Raw genomic sequence first — 21316 nt, forward strand, 5'->3', positions numbered from 1 at the left:
ATTCTTACAGGATTTTGTCTCCCTGATTGGCCCCTGGGGCCTCTCCACCGTTCTTGGAATGGTGCTCGGCCCTGGCGATGGTCTAAAAAAGAATTTTGTCTAAAGTTAGTTGCAGCATGGGGTCTATCAATCGGGGATCTATCTCTATAATGATAATTGGTGGGGTGACGGTCAGTGGGGTGGCTCCCATTGTCACTAAAATTAATCTTCTCATTCTGAGTGCCTTTCTTTTTATTCCTATTGGGATTGGGTGTTGGATTTGTGTTGGGTTTATCTTTAAGAGGCTTTCCACCCTTTTCCTCTTTTGCTCCAATATCAGATTTTTCAATTTTAGTGGGGTCAATCCTCTCTCTAGGATTAGTTTCAACAGGAACTACCTCGTGCCCTCTGATCTCTACTTCACTAATTGTAATCACTTTTTCTGTTTTCCAATTTCTCTGTCTGTTCTCATCATAGTCGTGTTTATCTCTTGCACATTTTTTGAGTTTTATAAGCTTAACTTCCTTTTCGGTTTTAGCCAACCTTGAAATTACCTTATCCTCTAATAATTTATATTCTGCCATCTCCATAGAAGGTTCTAGCTGTTCCTTGATAAGGTTAATTTCTTTATCCAGACTCTCTAAAGTACTGGCTCTCTGCTTAATAAGTAATAACATAAGGTCCACCGAACAAGTATCCAATATAAAATTCCACTCCTTTAAAAACTTCTCATCATCTTGGTCTGAGGTGGGGGGCTTTAACACCCTGAGCCCTCTAGGTATTCTCTTCTGATCAAGATATTGCTTGAGTGTATGGGTTTCCCAGACTTGTCTCATTTCTAGTGTAACCCTGTTTCCCCCCGTACCTCCAGTCTCTACGGGAGTGTGAGGGGTGCATGGGGGCTGGTTACAGGTGGTATGGTGCGTACCTGTGAGGAACAAGAGGGCCTGAGCTTCCCGCGATGTTGTGGGGGAGCCAGGACCGGGCTTCTGGGGTGATAGCCTCCATATTATCTTAGTGGTGCAGCGCCTCCATCTTCTATACTCCCAGGGTAATGGGACAGGACCGGTATAGAAGACCCCCTCAGGTCCCAGGGTTATACTCTCCAAATCACACACAGTCTTTACGGGTGCAGAACAGTCTCTTTATTTGACAGAGCAACGATATCCCAATGATAAGGCTTCCAGCAGCCACAATACAATCGCCAGTGCCAGGTACAACCTGCTCAACTCCCACGACCTCCTCCTCTCCTTCCCTCCAAGTCACTCGGCCGACAGGATGGTCTGAGCTAGGGCTGCAATACCCAGTGGCCCACCTCCGAGGTTAGCCTCGAGGTGGGTCTTGAATTCTCTCCCCATCACCCCTGGCAGCGGGGTAAGGGCATTGGTCCACCAGTCTATGATTCTATCAGCTCTACTTATAGACGCTGATCGGTCTAGTTCCTCTCGCTCTCAACCGGCATGCTGCGTCGGGGAGCCCGTAGCCTCCTGATACTCCTCGGACCGTTCCGCAGGATTCGTGGCTCACGGCCTAATACTCAGCAGCTCTAGACTCTTGGTCTCACTACTCACTCGAACTCTTCTTAAGCTACTCTCTCTATTGAAAAACCATCAATCAGAGAGGGACATGGCACACAGCAAGGGCGAAGAACCACAACCACTCGCCGGAGTGGGCTGCTAAATATAGAGCTAGCCCCTCCCCTCCTGGTGTCAGCAGAACCTCCCTCTTACTCATGCCTGCAGCAGAGTCCAGGCCTGCGTCTACCACTCAGGTTAGGGCTATGAAGGGGGAAAACCCATAATGATTACTGGCGCCTGATCTTAACAGGACTTACCACAGTAGAAGGAAGATAGGTATAGCCTGAGCTGTTTACAGGGGGCTACACTAGTGTTAGAAGTTTCTCTAATTTAGTGAATAGTGTGTCCAGACTCTCCTTGTCAGGATCCATAGGATCATGGTTAGTAAAAAAGCTTTCTAAATTAAGCCCTCTCAGAGCTCTATTAGTGAAAAGTGCCATTGTGATTAAGATGAATCAGCTGCTGAGAGAGTGAAAGAACAATCAAAATAAACCACAAACTAACTAATAACGCTCTCTATCAGCGCTTGATCCAACTGGGCTAATGTGATATGAATATCAAACAAAATGTGTGAAATATAACAAATATGTGAAACAGCTGCCAAGGGGACAGAAAACTTATAGCAAAAACATTGACGAGCTCTAAAATACATTTTCCAGTGAAGGAATTGCGTTATAAACATGTTTGCAATCTTAGCCTTTTATGTACTGACATATCCAAAAATCAGGCTGCTCGCTTATTGCGAACTCAAGATACATTTTATGCTTTGTGACATCCTATTGAGTACCTTACATTACACAGCCATTGACTTCCATGGGACAACGCCACCTATTAAAGTAAAAAAGTGCCCTCATGCAAGTCGTTTTAAAAATCCCATAGACATCCATGGGGCTGCAGGTTTTAACCCCTGAGACATAGGGTAGCTGCTTTTTTGACGCTGCAAACCGGGGCAGAAAATGTTAGGGCAGGGAACACAGGATTATACACACAATACAGTTAACCCTTTCCCTCCCAAGATGATTTAGGGAACACACCGTTTAAAACGCATTGCAGCTGGGAAATTCAGCTGCAATCTGGGACAAATACAGATGGTGAAGGGGAATGCAAGTTATTACACAGTTTACACATTAACCCCTTCAGTCCCAACACTATTTAGTGGCTCGATCGTCGCGGGGCTCAGACCTAGGACCTTCCCCCTGGGTACAAAAGGAGCTGCAAAGCCTAAATTTAGTGTTCCTGGTAGTGGTTCGGTGCTGAGGGTGGAAGGTGTGGAGCAGGGCTCTGGCCACCTTCCTACCCCTCCCTCAGGGGAGTGGGAACAACTACCCCATATTCCACCAGGGAGTTATGGATAGACCTTTGGGGCCTCAAGCTCCCTGTGTTGATTCCAGGGACCCCTGGAAGAAGTGTACCTGCTGCACGCTGTATGCTGTTGAAGAATAAAATAACTGTTCCTGTTTTATATACTCCTGCCTGAGACTGCAGTTAATCATGGGGAGTACAAGAGGGTTTTCCTGCAGGGGCTGCACCCAGTTCTGCTGGGGCCTGCTGGAGAAGGAGCCACTGCACCAAGTGAAGAGCTGAGAAGAACCCTAAAGCCGGTCCTGTTCGTCCACCGGCAGACACTCAGTATCCTATAAGCCTAGCAGGTGAGCAGCACAACAACACAAGGTAACAGTGAAATCTCCGAGAGTGTGGGGGAACACCTGTTACATGTGTATTTATGAACTTTACTTGCTGGAGATGAGAAAAGAGCTGTATTTGAGTTTCTGAATTTTGTCGAGAAAAAGCCTACGTTTAATTTTTCAAATGTGTCTCCTCTAGTTACCTTTGCATGCATCGCCTACAATAACCCTTATAGAATTGTCTAGGGCTTGTTTATTCAGAATATAGCCTACATTCTCAGGATTTTTTTTAAAAATGCTAAGTTTATTGGCCATGACTTTAAAAAATATGTATAATACCAGTATTGATAAGTGACAAGGACCTGTAACTAGAGCAAATAGTTGGGTCCTTCACTCCTTTGTATAAAAGAACAATACTAGCTGCAATGAGATATTAAAACCGTTAAACATTTATTTTAAATAGCTTTTCGTAAACCACTAGCATCAGGGTTCTTAAATGTTTTAAGGCCTTTTAAAAACATTTTAACTTCTTCAGTTAATATTGTGTGATTGGGTATTTTAAAGTGTTGTTAGTCATAAGCAACAGGCAAAGAGGAACAGGGAGAAGGGGTAAATATGGGAACACAGCAGACAAGTAAGATATAAGGAAGAATTCATACTTCTATAAAGATAGTGGGGTAAGTGAGGTATAAACAGCATTACCATGCATTTGCAATCTAGATTTTGTGGATTTATGAGGCTGGATACATTTTCCGGAATGCTGATCTTGGACTGCAGAAGGCCCACTTAAACTCAATATACATCTATAGAATGGAATCTTTAATGGCAAGCACCAATAATACCCATATAGAGGCTTAGAAGTCTGTGAGATAGAAGCAGTAGAATAGGCTGTGTTTAACTGTAGACCAAGGACCCAGTTGACCGAAAAACACTTAATATAATCAAATTGCTGAAGGTATAATTACAGTAGAAATGACATATAAATCCCCTAAAGATAGCGGTTATAGGTGAGACATATTATATAATGAGTCAGGTATATGCAGCATCACAATAGTTTGATAAAATTGCATTTATGTGTAAATGTAACAACTTTAGATTCTCTGGTGTATAAGAATCCTCCTTCCCTAGTTTGAAGCTCACCCCCTCCCACTTTTAAATGGTTAAAGCTTACTCCATTCCACCTTCCACACTCATGGGAACTTGCGTGCAGTTTGATTGCGACAAATCTAATACAGAATGCTTTTCCTGGTATTATACAGGTTAATAAGAGCTTCAATCAGACTTAGAACTATGCAACTAATTTTGACAGATTTATTATAAATCATTCTTCCTGGTAATGTACAGGTTATTAAGAATTTATATTAGTGTTAGGACCCTTGAGACGTGGTCTGCCTTGGAGGGGCTCAAGGGCTTACAACACTTTGGCCAAAGAGTTAAACTAAAAGACCATTGTATTCAAAAGATATATATATATATATATATATATATATATATATATATATATATATATATATATATAAGGAAAAAAAGAGGAGAGAGCGCACGCCCATAGCGTAAAATTGTAAATTTAATGAGGGGAAGGGGGGAGGGGGGGAGGGGGGGTAAAAAATGCACTTACAAAAGTACAATAAAATTAAGCATATGTGATAATAATCACCACCATCCGGTTCAAACTGCAAGCTCTTTGGGACAGTCCCAGGCTCCGTTGGTGAAGGATCAGCGTCCCCGCAGGTTTCCAGGGCTGGTGTGCTGTTAGAAGTCCAAGAAATCAGTTCCGTGTAGTGAAATCTCTTTAGCACCTGCGCATGGATAGGTCCGCTCCAGCGCTTCGTGTTGACTTCAATGCCAGTGCGTCTGACGTAATGACGCTCCCTGACGCGTTTCGTCAGTCACGGCCAACATTTTCTGTCTCTGGTTTTATGTATTAGAATAGATGCATGGACCACAATATAAACTGAGTAAACTTATAAGTAACACATTCTTTAATGATTAACAAAACAAAAACAATGTTTCCTTTAGTTGTAATGATAATCTCATTGCTCCAGTCTATGTCCGGATCATTAATATCACCCATTATTAAAACATGACCATGATTTGACTTCCTCAATCTAATAGATCTAACAGGTGGTTTATAGCATATTCTACAATATTTTTTCTGTACTTTAACCAACACTGATCATTTATATCCACAAGGTCTCTACATTTTTATCAATCCCTTAATAAACAATATAATAGGGTTTAAATCCTGTTTAACATACTGTACTCCACCACCTCGGAAAAAGGGAATATGCCTCGAAATTACCTTCCCAGTCACGAGTTTCATCCCACCACATTTCAGTAACGATATCATAATGTTCCCTTTTAGCTATTATTTCAAACTCTCCCATTTTATCTGTCGGGCTTCTTGCATTAGCAAGCATGCACTTATGGTTGCTACCAGTCTGTGCTATTATTAGCGTACCTGCTCACACCTTCCCCCTCCCATTGCTTTTAGGCTTTAGAAGTTTACAGCATTATTCTGAGCTGATCCATCCTAATAGATTTGTCAGATCCAGTGAAGATATTGAGGGAGTCAAGGCAGGAATGAGGAGGCTTGGGAGCAGCCAGACAGCCAGGAGAATCGTCCCTTCCACACAGAGGGGACTCACAATACTCAAGCGACCAAGACATGTGGTTGTGGTAGGGGACTCCATTATTATGGATTAGAGAGCAACCGTTTGTTGTCTCCTGGGTGCTCAGATTCTGCACATTGCAGATTGGGTAGAAATATTGTTGGGAGGGGCTGGAATGATCTGGCAGGCTGGATACATGTTGGCACCAATGACAAAGTTAAAGAAAAAATGATTTCAGGGATCCAGGCCGCAAAGTTAAGGTATGGCCCTGCAAGTTAGTAATTTGAGAAATACTACCAGTTCCATGCACTAACCCAGGGAGATAGTTGGAGCTTAGGAAGGTTAATGCATGGATAAGAAAGTGGTGTAGGAAATGATGGATTGGGATTTTAGAGGGTGTCCTTCTCTGAGAGGTGCTATCTTTATAGTAGATGTATTGCACCTCAACAAAGAGGGATCCTCTGTGCTGTGGGGGGGATGTTAAAATGGTTGGAGATAGTAAAAAGGGAAAGAAGGAGGAGGGACAACAATAGATAATGGACTAGATAGAATAGATGGGAATGGTGAAATAGTTATGGGGTGTGGGGGGGAAGTGGAAGTTTAGCAAGCAAGGAGGCACCATGTGAAAAGGCAACACCCCTGTTTAAAAGGGCTTCAATAGAAAGCCTGTATTGGTAGGAGGAATCCAGCAGGTGGTTTGTTAATTGCACCTACAGACAATTACCCAGCCCACCTGACTCATCAGACTGGTAGAAAAGCCTCTTGATTGCTGAACTGCTGGGGAGATCTATTGTGCACAGAGGGACTGTGTTGCATGCAATACATCCTGAAACCACACCCTCTAAATTTAGGGTGCAGCAGACCCTAAAACCCGCAACAGGGTGGCCCCCCAACAGACAAACCGAGACTTAGATAAAGATCCCCCTGCTTAGAGGTAACTCTTTGGACTTTGGGGTCATAGGTTTGCAAGAGGCTTATCTTCGCTGCCCCTCAGATAGGGACTGAGAACATCAGTTAGCCCTTACAAATGGATAGACTGTTTGTTTATTTGTGTGTTTCCTTAAACTGTATTGCTTAAAGCTATGGGCTGAATAAATACCATGGTTTATTTACCCCAAATTTGTCTCCCTGGTTATACCTCTGCACATACAGTATCTCTTACACACCCTTATTAAATACAGATAATGCTAGTAAACTTCTAAAGTCTAAAAGCAATGGGAGGAGGAAGGCGTGAACGGTAAACTAACAATAGCACAGACTGGTAGCAATCTTAAGTGCATGAAATGGAACATCTGGCCGTGACCAAAATGCCGCCGGCGTACCGCCACCAAGATACTGCACTGTGGGACATTTCACCGCAATGTCTGCTCCAGCGCCTGACTGCCCACTGTCTGCTGTGCACCTGACCCAACAAACCAAGTAAGTCTGCCGCTCCAACAACAGCATGTTTAACTGTCCCGAGCAGGACTGCTACACTGTCTAGACAGGCCGCTCCAATGCTCCATCTTTAAATGTCCCATGGAATACATTACTATACCCTTACCTCAGGCGGTCCTGTCAATAGTTTAACTACAGGTCCATAATAAAGCTAGTTTACTACCTACCCTTACCTATGGGTCCATTGCAGAGCTTAATTTACTACCTACCTTTAAGTAATACCCTCATGTACTAGCCGTATGAGGTACTTGATCATCCCTTAGCTTGTATTCACATATAGAGGAGGAACAATATCACTGTTCTAACTCTTTTGGTGCCCGACTGTCCGCAGTTATTCACATACAGCATCCACCTCTTCCAACAGAGCGGTTTTCATTACCATTCCTCTAATGGTTCTGATTTTCAGTTTAATCTGCCCCTGTATTTTTATTTACATATATATTATTAAAGATGTTTTTACCCTCTATTACAGAACATTTCATTCTGTTTATCGTTTGGGGTCCCATTACATTTAATATACACAAACGTCATACTATTTAGTGGTGTAGTTCTCTCAAACTAGTCTCTACATATACTGTATACATTTACCTTCTTACTATTGCCACACAGTATAGCGAGTCCATGCTATTGGGCTTCTAGTCTCCCTCCATCTTTGGAGGGATTCACCTCTTTTGTGCTATTGTATCTTACCCTATTGCAGCCTGCCATCCACAATGGTTAAGCAGGTGGTTTCCCTTTTACTATCCGCTGAAAGGAAATGGACAATCTGCGGCAGAATTGAATTCAGGAGAACTTTCACCCATCTCTACTCCTTTCTGTAAACTCCTTCTGGTTAATAGTCCGCACCTAATCCTGTTGAGCATCTGTAAGGTTATTTCGGTATCTATTATGCTACACCGGTGTCTTATCAATATTTTTGGACTACCGTGAAAATCTATGATGTATATGATTGCACTTTTGGCCTTAGACATGCCCTTTAGTCGTGTCAGCAAAACTGAAGTTATTACTTTATTTTGGTGCATGAAAACTGCAGACTGTATAATGAAAATGGTATGCAAATTAATATCAAGACACATATATATATATATATATATATATATATATATATATATATATATATATATATATATATACGCACAACTGGACAGCGATATCATCTTCCTCAGCACACATCCACACCGGGGGAAGGACCAGCACAGATAACATTCCAAGAGACACTGTTTTTAAGTAATCCTTGCTTCATTCATTGTAACATCGCCGGAAGAAGAGATCAGTGTATCTTGAAAGCTCGCACAAATAAAAGCATTTCGTTAGCCACAGAACGGTATCATCTATTTATTTTTTGATTATTGAAGCTCGGCATATATATATATATATATATATATATATATATATATATATATATATATATATATATATATATATATATATATATATATATATATGCAAATATAGCTGTATGCTCATCTGCATGTCTTAGGCAGGTCTGCAACCCCGCCTTTCCCCATTATCACCCAGCATACAGCACTTCCACTGCAGCAAGGGATTCTGGGAAATGACATGCAAATGAGCACACAGTGTCACTTTTTGCCTCAATAACCAACCAACCAACCAACCAATATATAAAAATATATATATACTTTAAAAATATTGTTAAAAAATGACAACATTTAAACACTTATATTTTATGTCAACAAACCATTTAAACGAGACATTTGTGCCAATATTATATATTAATTTATGTATATGACTACACTAGCACAAATAATATTTTGAAAGCTAGAAGCATTTTCTAGAAATAACTGCTTACACTCTATTTAAATATGCTCCTCATTCTATAGTCCATCGTTTCTTTCCAAATAAATGTGATCCTTTAAAAATAATGAAATTCTATTATTATCATTCATTACACCTTCTCGTTATCACAAGCACATGACATATTATATATTAAGTTGACAAGTGAGAGTAGGAATATTCTAAGAATACTGATTTCTGCCTTTACACCTTTTCCCATATGTTTATCTGTGTCTTTTCCAGTATCCGTACTTTAAAAAGCTTTAGCAGAAAGTCCATTACTATTTTAAACCCATTGAGTGCCAGGGTGCCAGATGCATTTTACTACCAGGGCCATGTTCTGTAATTACTTGGCCTGGATCCACTCAATTATGTCAGCAGTGTAAGACAAAGTCCGTTCTGAAAAGTTAATAGACTTTAACTGCTGCTTCAGTGCTAAAAATGCTGTTCTGTTCCGGGAATAGCACAAGGGACTTGTGAGTGTCAATCTTTAAACTGGTCCCAGAATGTCACTAAAGCACTCAAATTAATCTGATTGGTTGAGTGCTTGTCAATCAAGTGTTTAATCAACCACGATCTTACCTAGTGCCAGTTAAAGGACCACAGCAGATACTGTAAGTGGGAGTATGGGGTAGGTGGGCATTGTCTGTGTAAACACCCATTTAGCACTTAATCCAAATGGCAGGGGCTACAGAATATCCAAGTGTTAGCTACTGTGTTTACAAACTGCATTTAGCATTTCATTGAAAAAAATGTAAGATTTCTGATTTGTGTAAGAAAGATGGTTGTCACTAGAGATGGGCGAATTTGGATTTGCAGCGGATCGGCCGGTTCCTTTGGACCACACATTTCAGCGGATCAATGTCAAAAAGGGCGTTTCACGTTTTGCGGTTTTACTATTATTACCAATACACTCCACGGATTCCGCAACCCGTTGATGGATTTGTGGAATCCAGTTTACGGATTCAGCAATCCAATGCGCAGGTTCTTAAGAATCCGCCAACGGATTTCTGAATCCGCGGATTGCATTCTACAAATTTGTCCACGGGGTGTATCCAATGGCGGATTTGGATGAGTCTGCGCGGATTGAAACCGCCCAAATCTGTTTGCTGATTTTACACTGCGAACCGGATTTGGAGTAACATCAGTGAAACACCTAGAAACGGATTTGGGTGGATTTGCCCATCTCTAGGTGTCACCCAGATTTACCCCATACATGTCATTGCCATTAGTTCATTTTGGTTCTAGAAGGGGCTGTACTTTTAAGGAAGATAATAACATTGTAATTTTCAAAATGTTTCTGGCTTTTTTTTTTCAAACTAACAAAGATTGCACCTTGAAGCATCCTCTAGCTTTACATCTTCAACCCTAGAATTGCTTTTGAATGTGACCCATACACTTTTGTTTACAGTATTCTAGCAATATTAGGGATGATCAAGTTGTGACTTACTATATCATTCAACAATGATAGAAAATGCCAGTATTTTTAATACTTTTGAAGTGAATGTCAATACAAATTTACTGTAGGTATGCATGTCTAATGAACGGAATTTTATGAAAAAACAAAGAGTTTCAATAATTGAATTTCAAAATAAATAAGGCTAAACTTACCATCATCTTGTCGGAAAGCTTCTGAAAAGTGGTAGAGGTTTGTTGGAGAACTATAATGTTTCACTTTATCTTGCCAGGTTTGTGAGGGATGATCAAGTGTTTCTAAGGAAGAGCCACTATATCTTGGTCTGTTCTTCGAGTTGAACAGACTAGAAGATGAGCTCCCTGATTTGATTCTTAAGATTGCAGCATACGAAGTCTGCTGGCCGGGAATCGCTTTTGTAAGTTCTATAAAGACAACAGATAAAAAATTCCAGTTATTGTAGATACTAACATCTGCAGAATATACATAGAAAATACACTACCAGCATGAGGATTTGTTTTAATTTCCTTTAAGTGTCACGTTGAATGTTTTTTTAATGTCCGAGATGCATCATGAGTGTCTTGGCATATGAATATGGGACTAATAAAGTTTATTTCATTTGCATGAAACAAAGTCTTTAGTGTTTAGATGGCATACACCATGTTCACCAAATATAAGGAGGCCCGAAAATTTCACAAAGATACAAAGAAACAGAAAAGTTTGATGTGCATCAAAGTACACTTTGGAGGGCTTGGTTGTATTGTTTAAAAATATGCTTCTTGTTTTTGCACTCAAATAACTATAAGTTTATTTATTTATTTATAAAATATTTTACCAGGAAGTAATACATTGAGAGTTACCTCTCGTTTTCAAGTATGTCCTGGGCACAGAGTTAAGACAAATAATACATGGTTACAAATACAGTTACATAAATGAACAGGGTATGCATTATATACAGTTAACACAGTTATATATATATATATATATATATAACTATATATATGTAGCCCCGGTAAGAAATGGGGGCTATATATATCTTTCTCCTACTGGTGTAAATCCTGTTAAGGGCAGGCCGCCAGTAGTTATCATGGGTTTTTCCCCCACATCACGCCCTGCCTCGAGTGATAGAGGCAGGCCCCTGACTCTGTCTGCAGGCCTGAGACAGAGGGGAGGTCCTGCTGACATCATGAGGGGTGGGGCTGTCTAAAGTTAGTTCTGCCTGTTCCTGTAAGTGACAAGTAGTTCTGTCCTGGGAGCAGAGAGTGCTGGAGCAGAGAGAGAATATGGCCTGAGAGTTTGAAGGAGACAAGAGAGGAGACGCTCAGCACATTGAGTAGAGCTGATAGCACTGTAGTGCTGTGGACCAATGCCCCTCACCCTGCTGAGGGGGTGAGGGGAGGGAGATCTACCTTCACCCAGAGAGTATATCCTTGAGGTGAGGGTTGGGGTATTGAAGCCCCAACCAGCCCATCCTGCTAGAGTACAGCCTGGAGGAGAAGGAGAGGAGGACAATATCCTGTACACTGTGCATGAACTGCTGCTGTGCATGTTACTGGTCTGTGCTGAAGCAGGGCATTCTGGCAGCCAAGTGGCTTGACCTTTATTAGTGAGCCACTTGGCTGCCAGAACTGCTGCTGTGTGCTGTGGAAAGAACAAAAAAGAGACATTGCTGTTTTATACAAAAGACTGTGTGTGTGAGATTGGAATCTCTCGCCCTGGGACCAGGGCTTCTCTGGGAGGATTCCAGCCTATTCCTTAGGTTTTCACTAGAGATGGAGGCGCTGCACCACCACCACTAAAGATGAAGGCATATACCCCAGAAGCCTGTCCCTGTTATCCCCAATACCAACGCGGGAGACTAAGGCCCTCCTGTTCCTCACAGGTATGCACCACCAACAGTGAAAAAACAAAAAATAACCGTGCGCTACTATCTAACTAGTACTTATATATGGGAACAGTGCAGTGACTAAACCATATAAATAGTGAAATAAACCACAATAACCACAGTGACAATATGTGTTTAAATAATAAAAATATATATCACATAACCGTGTGGCTGATAAAGGCGTCTGCTGCTATAAACACTGGGGGTGGCTCAGCACCCCACACACTCTAAGAAATGGAAACAAAAAGAAAACAGCGCACAACGCCAAATAGTGAAGCACGTATTAATATATCATTAATAATTAATAGGTAATATATCTGCGTACATCAAATTGATAAAATTGGTGCATTTAGTGTATACCACACTTGTTACCGCTCAGTAGCTGTTAACAGGAAGGTCTGATGCTTGTCTTTTCTCTGCAGGAGCCTCTGCAATGGTTCTGGGGCTGAATTGTTTCCTGCACTCCTCAGCTAGCAGGACGTCACTCCCAAAGGGGGTTTCCTTTAAACAGCCAAGCTTCGCTGCAGATTCAGATACTCAGTGGGACCGCTCCTCATCCGAAGATATGCCGCCTCCAGAGGGATTTCCCCTTGAGTGACCCGTCTCTCCTGCAGCTGGTCACTGCTCGAAGAGGCCACTCAGACTTACAAGCAGTCTGGGGCCGTTGGAGTGGCTCGGCACACAGTCCCGCTAAGCGGACGCCAAACCGCAGCTTGCAGAGGCACTCTCAGCGTGCCACGATGCCGCTCCGTCACGTGGTACTGCGTGATGACGTCACAGACTCCGCAGCGGTGATCGGATTGGCGGGAAGGAGGAATCAAGTCCCTTAGAGTCTCTTAATAGTCCAAATAACACCAAATTGGCATAAAATGTGATATAAATAGCAGAGCAAATCCAGTATATGAATAATGGCAGATATATGGCATAGAATATTAACATCCAACGCGTTCCGTAGAGCTAACTACTTCTTCAGTGAATAATTTGGCCATTACCCAGAGGTCTTAAATACCTTTCAGAGATGCCTCATTGGTCAGGCGATTAAACTTTAGATCAATCATCTAAACTAAGTAATAGTCAAAGTGATAGGGAAGATGTGATGTTTACTTTTAAAACAACAACTTTATTGACAAAATCTAAAAAAAATATAAAAAACACAGCATATAAACTAAACCTAGCATAAAGACTTAAAAACATGCTGGAATAAAAAGAAACACAATATTAATATATTAAAATTGATATCCTCATATACTTCATACAAAAGATACAACTAGAGATAAAAAAGTGTGACAGAGCAGGGAGAGCAGGAAACACAGATAAATACCACATCCCATGGGTCTGATGTTAGTATGGACTGAGTGTTCAATACAATGCACAAATATCTACATCCTCATTTAACCCCTTAGGGGACATGGTATCCAACTTGTGTATCCAATAAGTCTCTTTAGAAGATAATACTTTCTATGCCATATATCTGCCATTATTCATATACTGGATTCACTCTGCTATTTATATCACATTTTATGCCAATTTGGTGTTATTTGGACTATTAAAAGACTCTAAGGGACTTGATTCCTCCTTCCCGCCGATCCGATCACCGCTGCGGAGAATGTGACGTCATCACGCAGTACCACGTGACGGAGCGGCATCGTGGCACGCTGAGAGTGCCCCTGAAAGCTGCGGTTTGGCGTCCGCTTAGCGGGACTGTGTGCCGAGCCACTCCAACGGCCCCAGACTGCTTGTAAGTCTGAGTGGCCTCATCGAGCAGTGACCAGCTGCAGGAGAGATGGGTCACTCAAGGGGAAATCCCTCTGGAGGCGGCATATCATCGGATGAGGAGCGGTCCCACTGAGTATCTGAATCTGCAGCGAAGCTTGGCTGTTTAAAGGAAACCCCCTTTGGGAGTGACGTCCTGCTAGCTGAGGAGTGCAGGAAACAATTCAGACCCAGAACCATTGCAGAGGCTCCTGCAGAGAAAAGACAAGCATCAGACCTTCCTGTTAACAGCTACTGAGCGGTAACAAGTGTGGTATACACTAAATGCACCAATTTTATCAATTTGATGTACGCAGATATATTACCTATTAATTATTAATTATATATTAATACTTGCTTCACTATTTGGCGTTGTGTGCTGTTTTCTTTTTGTTTCCATGCACCACCAACATACACGTAATCCGCCCTCACTACACCCTAGAGGTCCAATCTGCGACCGGGGGGGAGGGGGGGAACATGGGTTACATATATATATATATATAGTTTGAAAATGTCATACAGTACACATGCAGATTGATCCCATGAGGGAACTGTAACTGACTATTTAATGACACGTTGTAAAACTATAACTTAATAAGTGATGAAGTCCAGCTCCTTTACATTTTTGCTGTTTGCACTTGTGCTTTACTCGGACAATTTCTTGACTTTTCCTAATGCTGGTTGCATGATAATTCATTCTTCATCAGCCACAGTGAATACACTTGTTTCAATAGCTGAAAATCCAAACGGTTTATTCAATAAATTCCTTTCTAAGTGCTATTGTAGAATACTGTATATTGATGAACAAAGATGAGTAATTTATAACGAATACAAAAGCCAGCGTGGGAATACGTATCAAAGCCTCCCGGCTGCAAAACCAGGGCAAAACATAAGCTAATGTTCTTAGCTTTGATATGTGGTGCAGTTTTCTATAACAACGCTCTTGTATTAAGGAGACTTTGATACATATTGCACTGTTTGCACTGTTTCCCAGTATACTGTATGTTAACCATGGGCTGCTCAACTCCAGTCCTCAAGACCCCCCAACAAGCCAGGTTTTAAGGATATCCCAGCTTCAGCACAGGTGGCTCAATCGGTGGTTCAGTATTTGACTTTGTACTAGGTTATGTGATGTAGAGGAACATGTTAATTAATGTATTCAATTCTATGTACTAGGTTATTTGCAAGGGTTCATTTAAGTGCTGTTGTCACTTATTTCTCTACTGTTACAACACAGATACAACAAGAAGAGTAACTAACAGGCAACACATACAGCTAAACCCCGTTATAACGCGCCTCGTTATACCGCGATTCGGTTATAACGCGGTTTTCCCGTGGCTCCCGTTTTTTTTTAAAAAAAAAAAAAAAAAAAAAAAAATTTTTTTAAAAAAAATTTTTTTACATTTTTTTTTTTGCACACTGCACACACTCACTGCACACACACTGCTCATTGCTCACACTGCCACACTGCACACACACTGCACACTGCACACACACTGCTCATTGCTCACACTGACACACTGCACACACTCACTGCACACACACTGCTCATTGCTCACTGCCACACTGCACACACACTGCACACTGCACACACTCACTGCACACACACTGCTCATTGCTCACACTGCCACACTGCACACACACTGCACACTGCACACACACTGCTCATTGCTCACACTGACACACTGCACACACACACTGCTCATTGCTCACTGCCACACTGCACACACACTGCACACTGCACACACACTGCTCATTGCTCACACTGACACACTGCACACACACTGACCACACTCACGCACACTCACACACACTTACGCACACTCACGCACACTTACGCACACTTACAGACACTCACACACACTCACACACACACACACACTTACACACACTTAGACACTCACACACACTCACACACACTTACACACACTTACACACACTTAGACACTCACAGACACACACTCACACACACTCACACACACTTACACACTCACAGACACTCACACACACTCACACACACTTAGACACTCACAGACACTCACAGACACTCACAGACACTCACAGACACTCACAGACACTCACACACACTCACACACACTTACACACTCACAGACACTCACACACACTCACACACACTTACACACACACTCAGACACTTACCCACACTCACACACCCATATACACACACACACTTTCTCTCCCATATATACATACACACACACTCTCTCACTCTACACAGACGGGCCGCGACCAGCACCACCACCCGCTCCCCCCCCTCCTCCCGCGCAGGCAGCGGGAGCACCGGGGACAGCGGTGGGGAGAAGAAACCCCCCGCTACAACCTCCATGCAGGCAGCATGGTTCTGAGGTAAGCGGCGACCTGAGGGGACATCCCCACTCCCATCTCCTGCCCCGCGGCCTGTCCCGAGGTGACAGGGGGAAGCGGGGACAGGAGAGACATCCCCGCTCCCATCTCCTGCCCCGCGGCCTGTCCCGAGGTGACAGGGGGAAGCGGGGACAGGAGGGACATCCCCGCTCCCATCTCCTGCCCCGCGGCCTGTCCCGAGGTGACAGGGGGAAGCGGGGACAGGAGAGACATCCCCGCTCCCATCTCCTGCCCCGCGGCCTGTCCCGAGGTGACAGGGGGAAGCGGGGACAGGAGGGACATCCCCGCTCCCATCTCCTGCCCCGCGGCCTGTCCCGAGGTGACAGGGGGAAGCGGGGACAGGAGAGACATCCCCGCTCCCATCTCCTGCCCCGCGGCCTGTCCCGAGGTGACAGGGGGAAGCGGGGACAGGAGAGACATCCCCGCTCCCATCTCCTGCCCCGCGGCCTGTCCCGCGGTGACAGGGGGAAGCGGGGAGCGGAGGGACATGCCCGCTCCCATCTCCTGTCCCGCGGGATGAATATGCGCTAAAGCGCGGCGGCCATTTTTTTTTCTCGCGACCCCGTTAGTAACGCGGTGGTCTCGGGGTGGACCCCGAGACCCGCGTTATAACGGGGTTTAGCTGTATTTTCAATTCCCCAAATATTAATTTATACATATTTCACCTACTTTATACTGTTGAATTCAAATTATCAATTCTATTATACGGATTACTCACTTGAGCAAATACTCATTAGTCAAAATATGTTTTAGTAAAGCTATCATTAAAAATACATCCAGTATTATACCAATCATCACAGTTGGTGTATTTTTTACTTTTTGGTCATCAATTGCCCCATATCACCCCAGCTCATACTAGCATTCGGGGTAATACAGCAGTGATCCTTACAAGTAAAAACAAAAGTCTAAAAATGAGCCACTTCACATATTATGCATTTATTATTATCTTGCATTTGGTTGGTTTGCACATTTCATGCATACTTACAAATAGGAACACATTATCCAGTTAATAACATTGGCTATGTAATACTGCACAGTTAACATTGCTTTCTGCCTTTCATATATTTGGTTTGCAAATAGAAAGCACAATCTAACATGCCCATCTGTTGTAAAAAAAAAAACTTAATTGAATTCCTCCCTTGCTATTTGAGGTGAAATGAAAAAGGACTATTCAGATTACACATTGCACAGCTATTTATTGTGTAACATGTTATTCTAACTGTAATTAGATATTTAATGCTTTCCAAATAAATAGCTTAATATGCTTATCCTTAATACAGAGTAAATGAGTACTTCAGTATTAGGTGATACCTTTTTTTATATGGATAATAGCTATAATAAGACAAGCTTTCGAGAGTTCTCCTCTCTACCTTCGGTCAAATAATTATTTAGGAACACAGAGGAAAAGAGGAGACCTCTCGAAAGCTTGTCTTCTGATATCAATTGTTAGTCCAAATTTTAAAAAAAGGAATCGCCTAATTCTGAAGTACTTATTTGTTCTGCACTCTTGGAAATGAACTAACACAGCTATTTCTTCATAATATCCTTAATACGCAAGCCAGGGATTCTCAATTCAATCCTCAAGACCCCCCAAGACAGGTCAGGTTTCCAGGATATCCCTTCTTCAGCATAGGAGCTCACAGGTCATTGACTGAGCCACCTGTGCTGAAGAAGGGATATCCTTTAAACCTGACCTGTTGGGGGGTCTTGAGGACTGGAGTTGAGAACCCCTGACATAAGCATGTAGCTATTAATAGTGACATTTACATACATAACTATGTTCTGGTATATTCGTTTGCTTAGTTTCCCACACTCATACTTACTTTGCACATCTGATTAATAGACACTTCCAAGTCCCTACACTTCCCCATATCCTGTTTCACCAGGCATGAATGAGCTGTGAGGGCACTCACAAGGTAATCATATGTTATGTGACATTTAATTAGCGGAACACCTCATTAATAGGGAATTACCATTTAATTCCTATGACAGTCAAACAAATACCAAATTGTGATAACTACAATTACTGTTATTACAGTAAATGAAGTGTTAGAACAATTCTTAGATTAAGGACAGTAATGTACACTCGCAAGGATAATCATTTTTGTTTAATCAGGCATTGCAATTCAAAAATTAACCAAACACCACAATTTAATTTAAAGTCACTCTTTCACAATATTCACTCCCTTCTGTTTTCCAACGTATTACCTTTTCTTTTTTTTAAAATTAGAATCCCCTAGCAAATTTGTGTGTCATGGTAGAAACGCATGAACTTAAAGTTAAAGTAGAGAAAGCAGAATTAGATGTTAAACATATGGCAAGACATAGGAAAAAGGCCAAATATAGATGTGAAGTAAAGATATAATAGTGATATTCCGAGGATGGAAAAGAAGCCTGAAAGCCCATAGTGCAAAGGAGGCTATGGAGAAGATTAATTAATCTATAATATGTGTTATCGCACCGTGATCCTTTGTTAATTGCAAAGTATAAGGAATTTGATATAAGACTGCAATGTGATAACACATACCAGAAGATAATTAATCCTGAGGCATGAACATTAAAAAAAAATAGAAGGAATTTGCACTCATCCTGTCTTCTATAATTCAGATGGAAGTGCTACAGTAGGATCCTGCGCCTATACTGCTATCCTGCATCTATACCGCTATCCTGCATATATACCCCTATCCTGCATCTATACCGCTATCCTGCATCTATACCGCTATCCTGCATCTATACCGCTATCCTGCATCTATACCGCTATCCTGAATCTATGCCACTGTTCTACATCTATACCGCTATCCTGCATCTATGTCGCTATCCTGCCTCTACACCGCTATCCTACATCTATACCGCTATCCTGCATCTATGTCGCTATCCTGCCTCTACACCGCTATCCTGCATCTATGCCACTATCCTGCATCTATAATTCTACAACTATAAAAAAAATACTGGATTAATACTCAAAAAGTAAATACAAGAAAATGATAGAATTATGTTTTGCTTTTGGTCTCACCAAGATTCTTCTTTAATGTATCAAAAAAAAAAAAAAGAGCGCATGCGCGACGGTGGAGAGAATGGAGTCCTGATCACAGAGCTCCGTCCCCGCCGGCACATATATTTGAAATAAAAGCGGCAAAAAAATAAACTTTCACTCATTAATCATAGCAAAGGACAAATAATCATTCCCAGATGGCTTCCAACAAAACATCACGGACTAAAAATCAGCAGATATCCACTTATCTCAGAAAGAAGGGGGCCACAACATTTGATAAGCCGGGGACTCCCGCGCAATCAAGTAACATGGATCCCGATTATGACCCTTCTACAGAAGAAGATAGAGATGAAGAGACGATCCGGCGAAAGGATATGAAAGAATTCTGTGCTAAAATGCAGACGTTCTTCAAGAAAGAGCTGTGGGCCATCAGACAAGACGTAGATGCAATAGGAGAGCGGACGGCCACCTTAGAGGCAACAACAGACGAAACAACTGCTACCTTGACACAGACTCAAGAACAAGTCAGCACATTACATGAAAAGATTAAATTCTTAGAAGATAAAGCGGAGGATGCGGAAAACCGTGACAGACGGTGTAATATACGTCTGCGAGGAGTCCCTGAAAGTATAACAGACCCGGCAGATTTCACCAACAACTGGCTAGAACACTTGTTCCCAGATAAACCGGAGTCTGAAATCTGTTTAGACCGCTGCCATAGAGCTTTACGCGGTAAGCCACAAGCAGGAGACCCCCCCAGAGATATTGTTGCCCGCTTTCATCACTACCGCACTAAGGAAGAGGTGTGCAGGATTGCAAGGGAAGCAAGGTCTCTGGAGTTTGAAGGAATCAGACTTCAGGTTTACCAGGACCTTGCCCCAGCTACCCTCTTCAAAAGAAAAGCACTGGCCCATGTTACAAAGACACTCAGGGATAACAACATTAAATATCGTTGGTTGTTTCCCTGTGCTTTGCTCTCTATTAAAAACGGGGTTGCACACACCCTTCGGAGACCGGAGGACGGGGAGAGCTTTCTGACCAAACTTGGTGTCACTGGTTCACCTCAGAGCCCCTCTCACTCCCCATCAACCAACTTAAAAACACCCGCCCCCATCGGGAACAAAGCAACCCGTCCCAAGAATGGATCAAAAAACAGTGATACCACCGAAATCCCAAACACCAAATAAGTCCTTCCCGTGCAGCAGTGCCCTTTTGGAAACCTTCCCACACCCAAGGCGACTGAAACCTAATACCCATGCACCATCAGGCAGGAGAACGACCTACCACAGCTGTTGGAGAATGATGAGTTCCTGGAGCAGCTCCATCCACAACTTTGAAGCGGCAGCCATCTTCCCCAGGTCCTTCCACGAGGTGAGCGGGAGACAGAATGACTTTCCCGCGCCACAGACCTGACGTCACTGCCAGACACCTCCCTCTCGCGAGATCTCGGACACTTCCTGGAGATCTCATACTTCCAAGATGGCCGTCCCCCGTTCAGGAGCCCAAACCCTGGAGACTTCAGCACCTGTGTATTACTTAATGTGGAGAGGCGATATGACATATGGCCTTCTCCGCTTAAGGGTATATACAGATGATGTTCCCTTTTACAGTTTGAGTGACATTAGACTTCCCAAAAATAAACATACCACAAATACATATGTTACCAAAAACAATAAGATTATAAGTGAATACAGTATATATATGTGATATAAACTTGGTGAGATATGGTTGGTATATGTGTTGTGCCATATATAGGCTGTATGTATGTGTATGTATGTATATGTGTGTATGTGTATATGTGTATAAATGTATATGTGTGTGTGTGTATATATATGTATGTGTATGTATGTATGTGTGTGTGTGT

General features: G+C 42.4%; 1 protein-coding gene across 4 annotated transcripts in view; it reads right to left on the bottom strand.

Moving 5' to 3' along the window:
* CNTN5 (contactin 5) overlaps nt 1–21316 on the bottom strand; it is a 1772202-nt gene that overhangs the window by 618103 nt on the left and 1132783 nt on the right. For all 4 annotated transcript variants that reach the window (XM_075592453.1, XM_075592451.1, XM_075592452.1 and 1 more), the window contains exon 5: nt 10636–10863. In XM_075592453.1, the coding sequence (XP_075448568.1) occupies nt 10636–10863 (228 nt within the window). The remainder of the gene's footprint in view (nt 1–10635; nt 10864–21316) is intronic.

Source organism: Ascaphus truei, chromosome 3 (genome assembly GCF_040206685.1).
Source record: "Ascaphus truei isolate aAscTru1 chromosome 3, aAscTru1.hap1, whole genome shotgun sequence".
NCBI lineage: Eukaryota > Metazoa > Chordata > Amphibia > Anura > Ascaphidae > Ascaphus > Ascaphus truei.